General features: G+C 38.1%; 1 protein-coding gene across 8 annotated transcripts in view; it reads left to right on the top strand.

Annotated features, from left to right (window-relative positions):
- LOC107655805 (histone-lysine N-methyltransferase 2C-like) overlaps positions 1-15,229 on the top strand; it is a 181,720-nt gene that overhangs the window by 117,369 nt on the left and 49,122 nt on the right. For 7 of the 8 annotated variants that reach the window (XM_016443383.1, XM_016443389.1, XM_016443387.1 and 4 more), the window contains exons 13-16: positions 6,432-6,539; positions 6,649-7,472; positions 12,186-12,305; positions 14,082-14,198. In XM_016443383.1, coding sequence (XP_016298869.1) covers positions 6,432-6,539; positions 6,649-7,472; positions 12,186-12,305; positions 14,082-14,198 — 1,169 coding nt within the window. The remainder of the gene's footprint in view (positions 1-6,431; positions 6,540-6,648; positions 7,473-12,185; positions 12,306-14,081; positions 14,199-15,229) is intronic. The other variant, XM_016443388.1, reaches the window with a different exon arrangement.

Raw genomic sequence — 15,229 nt, 5'->3', positions numbered from 1 at the left:
TTACTTTATATATAAATATAGTCATATTAAAGCCTGTTTTTCCACTTAGTTCTATTTGTATTACTAAAAAATTTCAGATTACTCACTTGTCAAAATAATCAGTAGATTACTTGATTAGCAAAATAATCATTAGTTAAGCCCTAGATTAGTTAAAACATTTCAAAATACAACTGCATTGTTTTAATTTTTGTGATTAAAAAACAAATATTTTCTCATTTGAAAATTTCTTAAAGTATTAAAACATGGTCTCGTTCTATTGAACCAGGGCTAATGGCAATGGCAGATACGTTACTAGTTAGTTTCAAGGAACTTCATTTTCAAATAATGTTCTTTTTTTCGTTTGCCAAATAACCCTGTGTATGTGTCCGCCTCCGCAACCCCCAACCCCCGGGAAAAAGTTGAGGCTCAGGATTTTTTTATGCTTTAACCCCTGATGAACTCTTCCTGTAGCCTGATGGCTAAGAAATGAATTTCTCGTGTGCCTTTGCAGTGGTTACAACTGCAGCTTATTACCAATGATTTTTTTCTGCCTGTGGTGGGGAGTTGATGTATTTTGGCATGTGGTTGGCAGAAAAGGATACAATAAGACCCGGCTGTAAGGGCTCTTTGTAAAGCCAGTCATGCCAGCAGCAATGCACTGGGCCACTGCCAGCAGCTAGAGGAAGTAATCATCCCATTGTTGGGCCCCCAAGAGAGACAGCTCTAATCAAGACAGAGACGCCCACCTGTTAACCAACCCTACCACACCCCCACTTCCTGATAAACGCACACTGAGTGCACACATGCACACGTTCATACTAGGGTTGTCACGACACCAGAATTTTCACAGCTTAGCGTTGCTAGTGACATTTCACAACTTCTTTCACCTGTTCCTGGAGACTATAATTATTATAGTATGCATAACAGGTACATACTAATATTTTTTTTGTCTCTGCTGGCTTGAATATATTGGCTTGACTACTGAGACAAAACTTAAATACCGGATATAAGTTAATTTTATACAACAGTTCAATAAATAAAAACGTAATATTGTGTTATATTTTAGAGACAGTGTTGTCTGTTTTTGCTCAATTTTGCCAATGCAAATATTACCTATTAAAGCCACAGCAGAACTGTTGTGCGTCTCCATGCAATGCATACTTTCTGAATGAATCTGTGTTTTAAATGAGGAATGAATCAATGATTCAATAGCCCATTCATAAAGAGAGCCATTTACTTCATTCTTGAATGAATCAGCCATTTGAAATAATCGAATTAATGAATGAACTCAGTGGCATGCTCATTAAGACATTTACCACCATCTACTAGCAGTTTTAGTTAGAGTATCATTTCATAAAAAAATAATAATAACAATAATTTAATATTTCCATATTAATAAAAAAATCTGGAAAAAAATCCATATTAATAATATTAAAAAACGAATTAAAGGGATAGTTCACCCAAAAAAAAAAAAATATATATATATATATATTTCTTTCTAAAGCTAAGTTTTGTCATTTCTGTTTGATGCTTTTTTCATTTAACACAATAATGACTTTAAGTTATCTTTTAGGGGTGATTTCTCAGCCAAATGTATGTGCGATCAGTGCATAAAATCAGTGCGTCAATGTGTAAAAAAAAATTTGCAGAGGGGCTGCAAGCATGCATATTCACTCTATGACAGTTGGTAGCACTTATTAAAAAGCTGAAATACAGCGTTTACTCTGTTACAATTGTAAACAAAACCGTGCTGCACAACTTTCTTTTCACAGAGAAGTCAAACAGTATTTCCATGTTTTCAAACAAATATTCAGAATTGTATGTTCTCTGTGGTGTATGTTTTCAAACACCACCAGGTTTATTCGCAGTGCAATGGAGAAGAGGTTTGAACACCTCTCCGTGCAAAAAATCTGTTGCATTGTCAGTCTGAACAGATGCATTAACAGCCGTTCATTCAAATGAAAATTTTATCACCAAATTTGTGCACTTTTCTTTGTGTGAACAGGACATATGTCAGATTTTGTTGATGTTAAGGTTATTTAAATGTGAGTTTGGCAACCATTTATTGAAAAATTTCCCCATTAAAGTAGATAGTCTTGCCATTTAGTCTTGCATGCTTAATATGCTTACCATTCACATAGCCCTGCATGTGCTGCGGGTGTCTGAAAAGGAGTTCATTTGGAGTGTTCATATACAAACTGATATTCCTGTGAGAAAAAAAAATAATAATAATCCAGTGTTGCCCAGAGGCGATTGGGTCATTCATGACAGTTCAAAATGCATGAAGGTGACAATGGGAATATGCATACTTTTACTTCTGACAGTCTCAGTGCTGAACTTACCAGAAACTGCAAGTCCAATGATTAATGATGCTTCACTTCATGTCTTAATCCATTCACGTGTGGTAAACATTGACCCATCGACTAATTGGGTACTTTTGTGGATGACTGGTTGACTATTAAAAAGGGGTAATCTTGTAGGCCCTAGTGTTGTTTTGGCATTAAAGTAACAGTAATTTTGACATCTTTAGTACATTTATAGGTAGGTAATTATAGAAGCTCTTTGGTCTTATGGCCACATGTTAGAGGGAGTGGGTATTTTCCCAACAGTGCAGTAAAATGACTCATCCACCAATCTAAAGGTTTTTTTTGTTGCCATGGATGTGTGATGCCATCAGTGATTCATCCTGACACGGCTGAAAAGAACCACAGTCACTCTTACTCACATGACCCAGTGCACAAACAACACAATCACCTGAGCTGGTGCACAGATTGCTGATTGTAGCTGCTGCATAGCTGCTTTGAGATCTGCTTCTGTCATGATGTTATGAAGTGTTAATCTGTTAGGCTGGAGGCTAGAGCCTGTCTGATGTCATACCCACACTGGGAATAGTAAATCCTTTATGTTCATCTGCTTTGCTCCCAGGCAGTGTGCAACGCTGCCAGTTGACACTGTCAGGTGAGTATTGATGAGTGAAGTCAGTGCGAGGACTTATGGGAGTTTGCAAACCCTGAGGTGCACCCGATCAGCAATAATAGATATTTGAAACCCAGCATCAGTGTGCAGAATCAGCCAGAGAGCATACTTGCTCTGCTCTCTGGAGTAGGAATGTGTCAGTATCTTGTTTTGAGCTCCTCTTCTTCCTTGTCTGTCCAGTCGGACTGCAGTCATTGCACATCAATGCCTCATGACCTCAGCGGCCTTTCCTCTTGTTTGAATCCTAGATGTCCACTGAGGTACCCCGAGGCCTCTTTACATGCTGCCTCTACTGGGCAGCTCAACTATTCTTGAACTCTTGTCTTCTCCCAGTGGCAAAACAGAACAGAACAGCCTTTAAAACACTGCTTTTATATGTTGTTTTAAGGTTGTCACACTATTCAAAAAATGGAATATCGATATCATGTTATTATAACATATATGATAATATTGTAAATAATCCAACTCCTGTAACTATCTGGATGACAGTCCAATGTAGTAAGTGGCAGTAGTTCACCTCAACGCTGGTTGACACCTGTCATAAAATGGATAAAAAAGAAGACAATGACGATGCAGTGTGCAGCTACTACTGCTGTACAAAATCATGTCTGAGATAAAGTGACAGATGAAGGTATGACACTCTACCTGCACCTGAGAAATATTAGCTCGCCAATGTGGGAGCTTTTTGGATTCTGTAAAAAAAGATGATGGGTTAGACACCCCAGTCTGCAGGAAGGGCTGACATTTTCTCTCCTCCACCCTCCGTATTTTAAGTGTGAGAAAAATTATAAAACACAAAAATATACCAAATTAAAGATTAATTTAACTTAAAACGTTATTTATTTATGTGAATATTGTAATAATATTATCATCTTACCAGTGAACACAGTTAATACATTTATATAATTCAACAGTACAACTGTTTGATTTAAGACAAGCACACCAGTTCTATTGTTCCTGCTTATTTGTAGATCATCAAACCCATCATTTTAACTATTAAATTTTAGTGCGTAAATGATCCTGCATATTTGTGCAGTACGTACTGTGTATAGTTACAGGGGTTCTCAATTCTGGCCATCGAGGTCCGCTTTCCTGCAGAGTTTAGCTCCAACCTTGTTCAGGTGTGTTTGAATAGGGTTGGAACTAAACTCTTCAGGAAAGTTGGCCTCGAGGGCCAGAGTTGATAAGTCCAGACACATCAAATTGTGTGGCTTGTTGAGGAAAAGTCTTTTCAGGTGTGCAATTTTCTAAGTGATTGGACTTATGTCACCGAAACACCCTATCACAATTATCAAGCTCAACATATCTGATGTCCTTCATTTTGTAAAGTCTTTTAACTGCAGGAGACACAAGGGGATGTATTTATGCAGGTATGTAGATTGTTAGGTGTAGGTTGTGTAGTCTGGGGGAGGAGAAGACATTCTCTAGACTGTGACTTGTCCGCCTGGGTTAAAAATAGCTAGGAGCTCTAAACCAATGAGGCTTTCATCTTCCCTGTGCTGCTAGTGGATTGTAAGTGTGGAGACGTTATCAGGACACCGCAACCAACCTCACTTCTCTTTAGCACTCTGAATGATGGCTGCTCTGTCCTGAGTCTTTGATGGCTCTACACTGTTTCTTACACCCCAGATTAGATTCAGATTAAGGGTTTACATTGCCAACGCAAGGTGGTCATACAAAATAGGATTTTCTTGCTGTTTTAAAACAAGGTAGTTTGATATGCTATGTAATAAAATACTATATCATTCACTTTAAGCTTCTTCCCAGGCAATTAATTGAAACTAAACTACAAAAATTATTCAGAAATTGTCATGTCTGTGACATTATAATAATAATAATTTATACATTTAGCAGACCCTTTGCGACTTACAGTGCGCATTCAAGCTATACATTTTTTTTTACCAGTATGTGTGTTCCCTGGGAATTGAACCCACGACCTTTTGTATTGCTAACGCAATGCTCTACCACTGAGCCACAGGAACATATTATTACATTAGTTATATAAGTCTTCTCATCGGCTAAGCAACAGTGTCCCATGATCTGTTTTTTTTTCTGTTGTTGTTGGAATCCTCTAAATACATCAAAAAACAAAACATAGTTATGGTTTTGTTTTAGTGGGTTCTCATTCATTCAACCTACAGCTTATCAATTTTGTTCGTTGTTGTGGGAATGTATATTTTCAAGTTTGAAATCCTGCACATGTAGGCGTTAGAACACTTTGTTTTTTGCTCTTACAGTTATTCTGGATTCTTGTGTATGAGTGATTAATAAAGAGTGCAGAGCATGGCTCGTGTTTGTTTATTCATTTCTGTGTGCCCTGTAAGAGACAATCTCAGCAGTGTCTTACAAGAGCAGGGCTCATAAATATGTTGTCATGGTGATGACTGGCACGATGGGCTGCAGTGGCAGCTGAAGTATTCCTGTTCCCTGTTCAGAGTGAGGGAAGCGTAAATGTATGGTAGAGGAGGGGGAAAATAGAGCACTGTTGAATTCGATATGTAAGATAGATATAGAAAATGCCGATTATTAATAGTAGAAAATAAGATGTCTTTTTTTTTTTTAGTTGCTCTTTTAATTCTCTGAGCAATCACACTATTTTGATTGCCACCGAATGATAAATTATGCATTTAGTTGTGATTTAGGATTGAAAAATGGTTGTTCTGTCAAACCAAAGCAGTTCTAATCATTTGCATCTCATCTGATTGATAGTGTGAGTGGTCACTTTTTGAGTATACTGTAACTGTAATTTTCATGTTCTGTCTGAACATTTGTCCAGATGCCTGATTTTTGTTGTGATTAAGTTGTTGAAGGAACCTCCGGATATGAATGGTATCTAAATGGTTTCTGGTTTGATCTCTGTAAAGGGCAGTAAGGGCAGGACATAACCAATCATTGTTGTGCCCTTTGAGTAATACACTAAACCCCAGGTTGCATCAGGACAGTTGAACATGTAATAAGTTAGCAGTGCTGCTCTGTGGCATAAGTCACATAAAAGTCTCAAAAAAGTATATATATATATGCATGGAGATAAAGATTCTAGGCTACCTGCTGTTTCATTATTTCGAGGAGTTTACCAACTGGTGGTCAAGTGTTCTGTGTGTCAGACTTTTTGGTGCATGTTGTGATGCAGTTTGAGCAAAGATAATTGGAGTTCTGACAAGCAAACACAAGCAATTGTCAATGACAATAGTATCCAAGATAAAGACAATTTTCAACAAAAAATGTCATTGGTGTAAAAAATGATAATGTTTTCCTTACGCCTTGAATACATGTGAATGTACACATTGTTAATTTTTTCAAAGAAAATATTATTAAAATAGCATGTATATATCGTGTTACTTTAAGTATGAATTGCCTTTATAAAGTATTTTTGAAAAAAATGAATGTCATTTCATTGATCCTTGTAGATGTTCAGAATAGTAAATAGTTAGTCAGTTGTTTCCTTGTGCAACTCAACATTTATCTTTCCTATCCAGATGTCTTCATGGCTGTTGAGGAAGTAAATGAGGATGAGGAGGAAGTGGCGTTGGAGCCAGAGGCCAGTATTAGTCCACTTCCTACAGTGCCAGAAGAGTTCCTGTCATGTAAGTTTTTCTTTTAGTCAGATAATCTTGTCCATAACGTGTGCATAATGATTTGTAGTAATGTGTTTTTTAGCCACAAATGCCTTAGAAGTTTTTTTTTTTGGCACAGCTGCTGAACCTGCCCAGGAGATCCAGGTTACTGTTACTCTGACAGAGGGTTCCGAGCCTCCTCCATGCGCCTCCACTTTAGTGGGTGTACCCTCCCTCTCCTTTCAGGCCTCTTCCACAAATGAAGACCATAACCAGGAGCACAGTTTCATTGGTGCTTTGGAAATGGGGAAGGAAACAGAGGATAAACTGTCTGATACTACAGAGGATGAACCTGAAGCGGACGTTTCAAAAGCTCTTCCTGCTTTGCCTACCAAAGAAACTTCCCCCAAACACTCTCGAGCACAAGAGGAAGAACCCATGGATGCCTGTCCCTCAGACCCCTCCAGTATGAAGGATAAAAGGATGACGAATGTCCCAGAAGCCCAGAGTGTTGTTGAGGAAGTTGAGCAGGGACAGAAGCAAGAAAAACAACAGCACGGAGAGAAGGTGGCAGATCCTGAGGTCACTTGTATTTTACCTGAGCCGGATGGTGTCCCACTGGTTGCAGAGTGCAGTCCTACTGTGGAAATGGACACTACACCTGTCAGCGACCACAGTTTCTCCAGTTTCAGCTCTCCCATTGAGGATAAGAGCCTCATCTTGAAGCATTCCCCAGGATTGTCCTCCGAGGGCTCAACCAAGTTGACCCAGTCCCCATTTTCCACTGAAGCCTCGCCGAGGGAGACATCTCAAAACCAGACACCTACCCATGGCCTGAATTCATCAGGATACAGCCCCAGTGTTTTCAACACCAACTTCTTTCCCCTTACGCCCAAGATAGGTATAGGGAAGCCAGCCATCTCAAAGAGGAAGTTCTCTCCAGGAAGACCAAGGGTAAAGCAGGTAAAACTCTTGGTTTTTGGCCTTCCTTTCTTGCTGCTTGGCTCCTGGTTTTCCCTCTATCTCTTTAGGACACTGATTCTGTCTGTGATCCACAGTTTTTAGCCACACAGTAATTACTCCTTTGCTCTCCTTGTTTCTTCGTCACATTGATTAGTGCCAGAGCGTAGCGTGTATTAATTAACATGGAAAGGCTCTTACTGTGCTCTCTCTGGCTCAGTCTCTGCTTCACTCGCTCATTCTTTTTCCCGCTCTCTCTCCTGCCTCCAAGTCCCCCCATTCCCCCCACTGCCCTTCTCAAATACATCACTCACAGTATCCCGGGAGAGAGGGGGCTGGGAGTTGGCTCCAGAGCCAGGGGTTTATGCTAGTGAAACATAAAGGAGTCTTTTTGGAGGTGTGTAATTCGGATAACTGCTCACTGAGCTGGAAAGCACAACACAAACCCATTTCCCCTTTGAGTTCTGGAGCAGGGAGGATGCTGAAAACTCCTTTTTAGGGCCTTCTAACTTGTCATAAATCTAAATTAATCCTGGCATTGCGGTGTCTTTGTGCCCAGTAGAGTAAACTTCAAAGTACAATTAATCTAAGCATTCTTCGAAACAAAGATTAGTGTGTTCTTTCCTGTCTCACTGGTGCTCACCTTGGCATCTCAGTTTGGGAATTCTTTCATCATCATTGATCTGATTGGCAGATCATGCTGCAGCTCCCAGCAGGGCTTATGCCCGATTTATAGTCTATGTGAATATGCAAATGCAGGTATGTACATAAGAGCCAAGCTATTGTACATAAGAGTTAGTCCACCCAAAAATGAGAATTATGTCATCAGTTACTTACCCTCATGTCGTTCCAAACCCTTAAAACTTTCATTCATCTTCTAAACACAAATAAATATACTTTTAATTAAATATTTATTTTTTAATGAAGAAGGATTTCTCTCCCTCTATATGAAAATCCATGCAACCACAACTTTGATGTCTCAAAGGGTTCATAAAGACATAGAATTTAAGCAGTTTACTCCAAGTTCTTCTATCTCTTTATGTGATGAGCAGATTCAGTTTAGGCACTTTGACACACATTCATAGACCATGCCAAATATGGTAAACGGAATATCAGTCGTGCTTGCTTGACTTTTTTTCTCGCATCTTCATTTGTTGTGGCTGAAACTAGTATGTTTGTGTTTCCGCAAGAACCAATGAGGTTTGTTTCTCGTACGTCTTGCTAGTTTGAGTTTTCATGTTTACCATGTTTGAGCTCTATTTATTTGTTGTTCTGTGTATATAGTATGCTAACGAAAGCCTAAATTAAAGGGTTAGTTCACCCAAAAATGAAAATTCTGTCATTAATTACTCACCCTCATGTCGTTCTAAACCCATAAGACCTCCGTTCATCTTCGGAACACAAATTAAGATATTTTTGATGAATTTTGAGAGCTCTCTGACCCTCCCATAGACAGCAATGTAATTACCACGATCAAGGTCCAGAAACGTAGCAAGGAGATCGGTAAAATAATCCATGTGACATTAGGGGTTCAACCGTAATTTTACGAAGCTACGGGAATACTTTTTGTACGCAAAGAAAACAAAAATAAAGACTTTATTCAACAATTTGTCTCATTGATTTCGTTCAAATCAAAGCGTAAACAATGTAGAAAACGTATCCGTGTGACACAGCTGACACAGAATAGCATACACTGTTTACGTTCAGTGGATACTCTCCAAAATGTCACCAGGGTGACGCAGAGGAGACAGATTGTTGAATAAAGTCATTATTTTTGTTTTCTTTGCGTACAAAACATATTCTCGTAGCTTCGTAAAATTACAGTTGAACCCCTGAAGTCACTATATCTTAATTTCTGTTCCGAAGATGAACTGAGGTCTTACGGGTTTAGAACGACATGAGGGTAAGTAATTAATGACAGAAATTTTATTTTTGGGTGAACTAACCCTTTAAATCCGTTTTTCATATAAATAGTAAATATAATATAATATATCATATAAATAGTTTTCATATAAAAAAAAAAGTGGATTAAACCACTTGATCCATATGGATATTAAAAAAATATCTTATGTTATATTGTGTTTCCCAAAGATGAGCGAAAGTCTTGTCAGTTAGGAACAACATGATGGTTAGTAAATGATGACCACATTTTTATTTTTGGGTAAACTATCCCTTTAAAGGTGCTGTAAGCAAGCTGTTTTTCTAACTTTCATCATTTTGCTAACCTACACTACACATCCTGTCTTTAAAACACAGCCCTCCGAAAGTATGTCAGTAAACTCAGTGTCAGCAAGACCTAACAAAATGATTCACATGCAGAGAGCGTTTCTGATTAGCTAGTTCTCAGATTGGCTAAAACTGATTCTCTTTTTGCTCTTTATACAATCTAGGTTTGTAACAAAGACTAATATAGAAGAAGAGTGTATGTGTGTGTATATACTGTGTATGTATATATATATATATATATAATGCATACACACATGTGTGTGTGTGTATATATATATATATATACTGTATATACCAAATTCTTCAGACTTTGATGTGCTGAAGGATCCAGAAATGTATTTATGAAATGTATTAATGTAATACAGAAATGTATTCAAAAGGTTAAATACATAGTGCATATGCTTTCAACATTTCTTCCATGACCGTCTCCACAGGGTGCTCATTTCCAATCTCCAAATCGAAATTGAGAAACAGATCGGATACCGGTCCTCCAGGACACGTAGATCAGAATTCCAGTATGACTATGAAGTGTACCATCCTTTGGAAGAGGTGAGTGCATGGATGAAAATTAATATACATGGTAATTTTTATGTAGAGAGATGGAGAAGATAGTTTTTTTTCCCACTACTTCAGTCTGTGTGCATTGAATTTATTTAATACACGAGTTTCACAATTTGAGTTGAATTACTGAAATAAACTAACTTTTCCACGACATTCTAATTTATTGAGATGCACCTGTATATATGTATATATATATATATATATGCATGTATGTATAAGTATATACAGGTATGTTAGTTTCTATGGCTCTGGTTGTTTTTCTGTCTGGAGTGTGCACCATCTGGACACAGTGTAATTTGAAGGGTGGGCAGCTCTCATTGGCTCGAACTGAGATTTCCGGTTTGGTGTATTAGTGCGTTCATGAGTATGTGCACGCCCCTGTGTTATCGTGTGTGTGCGTATGAGAGAGAAATAGATTTTGTTTTGTTGTGCAAATGAAGTAACTCCTGCTGACTCTCTTCAGAGACGATCAGGCATGCTTTACGCTCTAAATTTTGTAGAAGTTTCAGAGTCTTATAGGGATTAGCTTGAGTTTTCATTTGGATATATGTATCTCTTGTTAAAGTGTCTCTTGGATGCCTACCCAATAAGCTAAAAGTGTTCACCTCTCCATTTATTTTACATTTGTACCATATTTGTCCATTTTGAAAGCCTCAGAGCTGGAAATTCAATACAAAGAGATGCTTCTTCCTCAACATACTCTTATCCGAACTAACATTGCATGGCTGTCAATAAGCAATCACCAATATCAACACAATGATTTTTTTTTACTTTGTCAGATTGTATTATTTTATTTATTTATTTTTGATGTCTTTATTCACAGGCATGTTGGCATGATGAGATATTTGTTTGTTTCTCAGTTGCCTCCCTCCACTCATTCTTTAACCCTTGTTTCAGCAGAGCTATTCTTTTCTTTTCCTTTCTTCTTTTTAATCCTTGATAACAATTATTGGGTCTTGTGCCTAAGGAATGGTCATTTGTTTCATTAAGTACTTTTGTTTTATTAGGAAGCAATGTTCTGAGTTCAATACAAGTTGTGCCCAATTCACATCAAGAATCTGTTGATTACCACAGAAAATAATGTTAGATAAAAAATTGTGATGGAAATGGTATGCAGTGTCTGCATTGCCCAGTTTTTTTTAAAGCTAAAAAAGTTCATATTTAGATTTTTGCAATATTGTGAGACAATATTATTGTGACTGGTAATCAACAGCATATCACATAGACATTAAGTTGTATTGGAGCTCAGACATTCATTTCAAGTAGTAGTTTGGGACAAAATGATACATGACAGGAAATAAAACAACAACCAACCCGTGGCTGTTATTTATTATTTATAATTTAGAAATAATTTTCATTTTGTAAAACAAAAAAAAAGGCCTTGCGGTGATTGTGTTATGCATTGTAATTATACTGACTAACCCTCATTAGCTCGTTAAACAGGCTAAATGCTCCCCATGACTCTTTGTGCTTTATGAAATTCTCTGTTTATCTCAAAGAGCTGCTTGTTGTCATGCTGACACGATCACGCTTGTTTTGTACAAACAAATAAACTAGGTTGTTTCCATGGAGGTGTAATGATGCTTTAGAATGAGGATCCTCAAATTTTTTCTTTGTAATGTAAGGTTTGTAAGGTAATTTAGCAGACTTCCCTACAAATTGAAACTCACTCAAAGCAAATACTAACAACTGCTTTTCTTAAGACACAACAAATAATTATGTAATGTCACTGTCATGTTTCAGGAATTTGTCCCAAACTTAATATTTCACTGTATTGGCTTGATATGATGCATTTGTGTAGAAGTATTGCATTCATTTGACTTGCTGTGTTCTTGTTGCTGGCTTTCACATTTATTTTGCTGCATTTTGTCGCCCCTCATCACCAATATACCCTCCCCCCTCCGTCTCTTCTCCGCCGCTTTACCTCAGGGTGCATGGAGTAACCGTAGCGCAATGAGCTCGCCCTCCTGGTCTCCAGAGCGCTCGGACGCCTGGGACAGCCCTAAGACCAGGCCGATGTACGGGCTGCCCATCTGGACCATGAGATTGGTAAATGAGGGGAGGGTGTTGAAGGGTTTGAGCCCTGCAGGGGACTGAGTTTTTAAGGTGGGTGTGGGTGATAAAGCATCAGCTGGTTTAGTCTAGAAAGTAAGCTCAAAAATGGTGCAGGAATCATGGGTGAGTATACCCTAGATGGCTCTGTGGTTGTTGTTGCTCAAAAACTTAATTTTGTTACTAGTGTAGTATTCAGGCCTTGATATTATGTTATTCATCTAGTTCATGATATAATGTGTCATGCTTCTGACATTTTTATACAAACACTTTTTCAAGCACATTCATTTTTAGTGGCAGATTGGTTTAGTAGTTCATTTAGTGGTTATTCAACAGTAGAAACGGCCACTACAACCAACAATATAGCCTCTGGGCAATCCCAACTAAAAATATCAAGATATCTGTGAATGGGCCTTTCATACAGGACACATTCTTGTTTTCAAAAACAAAAGAAACATTTTTAATGATGTAACTATTTTTAACCTGACATGCTGTCTTAAAAACATAACACTCATGGCATGAGATTCTAAAAAACTATGAGAGCATTTGAAATGAGGGTTGAAATAATGTACGCAATTGACTATAAATGTCCCCGGTCATGATTCATCCGTGCCTTTTACTTGAAAAAATTTCAAGTTTTCATAATGTCATAATCATATGCTCATATAAACAAGGTCATGCATCCAGGTAAACAATATTAACCAGTGATATAATAATGTTTAATCCCCCTCATGATTCACTGAAATCCTGATAGACAAAATCAAGCCTCATCCCTCATTATTGATTACTAAATATTCAGTTTAACTCTGAAATGCATCATATTGCAAAGGTTAATTCTTTGATTTACTGTTTTATGTTATTATCCATTGCACATTTCCATGTTCACATTGTACATTAATATAATAAATGTTTCATATGATAGCAGCATGTTCATATAACAAACCCTGCACATCTCTACACATACATGTGCATGAGACACCAGAGTTGCATTCTTTCCATTGCAGCAGTATCTCATCAGAATTGCTGTTCTTCTCTGTGGCTGCACTCGAGCAGATTTAGAGAAGTGCCTTCCTTAACCCTCGTCTATTTTTTCCCTCTCCATAATTAATTTCTGCACAAATTAGACTCAGACTGTAAAGGCGACGGAGTATGCCAAGCTTCCTTAGGCAATCTCTAAATGAAGCTGACATCTCCTGTCTGAGTAGTGCTTGGCTACAGTGAGGTAATTACCTGGGAGGAAGTGGGAATTGGGCCAGAGCTTCAGCCTCGATGCAAACGCAATGTGACACCTTCAGAAGCAGGGCGAGTTGGCAGAAGCCTGGCCTGAAATGTGATCTGTAAGTCAGTGTAGTGTTCAGGGAGTTGGGCTGAACCTCAGAGGATCAGATCTTGGGATGGATGGATGATTTTGTATCACAAACACAGATGCAACGGGTTTGGTGCCTTCCAGAAAGTTTTCCACCATGTCAAGCTAGGTTATAGGTGGGTTCTGGAAATTATTTCTCCTAAACAGCAAAAGCATTTTCAGTGAAATCAGCTCTTTTACCATTTTTAGTGAGTTTTAAATCAGTGATGCTATTACAATACAATGAGTCTGTAGAAAAATTAATGGCCAGATATAAAGCACATTAAAGTCATCATGACATTCCCATGCTGGTTTATGGAGTGCATGGTGTATTCGCCCATTAGTGCTATACATCACACTCAATTTTCCCAAAGTGTGCCTTCAAAGAAATGAAATTATATCCTTTCTCCCCTGTCTTTGTCTGCTAGGGTCGTGGATCTGGCTTTCCTGGAAGGCGGCGACCCAGGGGAGCTAACCTCTCTGGGAGAGGTGGCAGGGGACGCTCCAGGCTAAAGATGGAGAGCAGCCCAGTGGTGACCCCTGGGGTATGAAGCCCCCACCTCTACAAGCATAAATAAAACAGCACTCAGATGTGCCTAATGCTCACATTAAAGCCTGAGAAATGCACTCACGCTCAGCAGAGCTTCAGCAGCAGTTCCCAGCCCAAATGGCCTTTTCAAAATAGCAAATGCTGACATTTTCCCCAACACAAGCGACTTGTGATGAGGGAGATTAAGCCAGCATGTACTTGACTGCCAGTATGATAAAATAGGCAATTTTGTACTCAGCAGCCGTCCTGTAGTTTACACACACAATGAACATCTTTACTTTGTCAGCCAGTCTCATTACAAACCAATGGCACACTAAATTGTGACGTAAAGGCCTGTGAATTTTTACCATGACAAGCCTCTAAATTTAAACGGTCCATTCCTATGAAGCCCATTACACCAACTAAACAAAGCAGCGTTACTTTTCTCCTCATCTATAAGTTGAATACATTTTGCATATTTTTTCATCTAGATGTTATCTGTTAACAGATAATGAATAATAATATAATATAAATACAACATTCACATTGCACATGTAAGAAACGTGACCCTGCATTGTGGAACCAGTACTGCAAACTGTTTTTACTTTTTTTAATTAACAGCACTGCTATTTTTATGGTGCATTGCAAACTTAAAGGGATAGATCACCCAAAAATGAAAATTGTCATCAATCACTCACCCTCATGTTGTTCCAAACCCATAACACTTTTATTCATCTTTAAAACACAAAGATATTTCTGTATAAACCTGAGAGATGTCTGTCCATTTTCACCAAAGATTCAAATAGTTAATAAAGACATTGTAAAAGTAATCCCAATGAATCAAAACATTAATCAACACACATACATGGAACACATCAAATATGGTCAATTGCAGCTCAACTGTACTTGCTTGATGCACAAGGACCAGTGAGGTTTGCTTGTTATGCAAACATGTATGAGCTCCTGCAAGAAGCAGTGAGGTTTGTACTCACACTTCAAGCAAGTACGTTTTAACTTCCATTTACCATATTTGATGTGTATACTGTT

The sequence above is a fragment of the Sinocyclocheilus anshuiensis genome, unplaced genomic scaffold (genome assembly GCF_001515605.1).
Source record: "Sinocyclocheilus anshuiensis isolate Anshui unplaced genomic scaffold, SAMN03320099.WGS_v1.1 scaffold1185, whole genome shotgun sequence".
In the NCBI taxonomy this organism is placed as follows: Eukaryota; Metazoa; Chordata; class Actinopteri; order Cypriniformes; family Cyprinidae; genus Sinocyclocheilus; species Sinocyclocheilus anshuiensis.
This window is presented reverse-complemented; position numbering and strand designations above follow the sequence as displayed.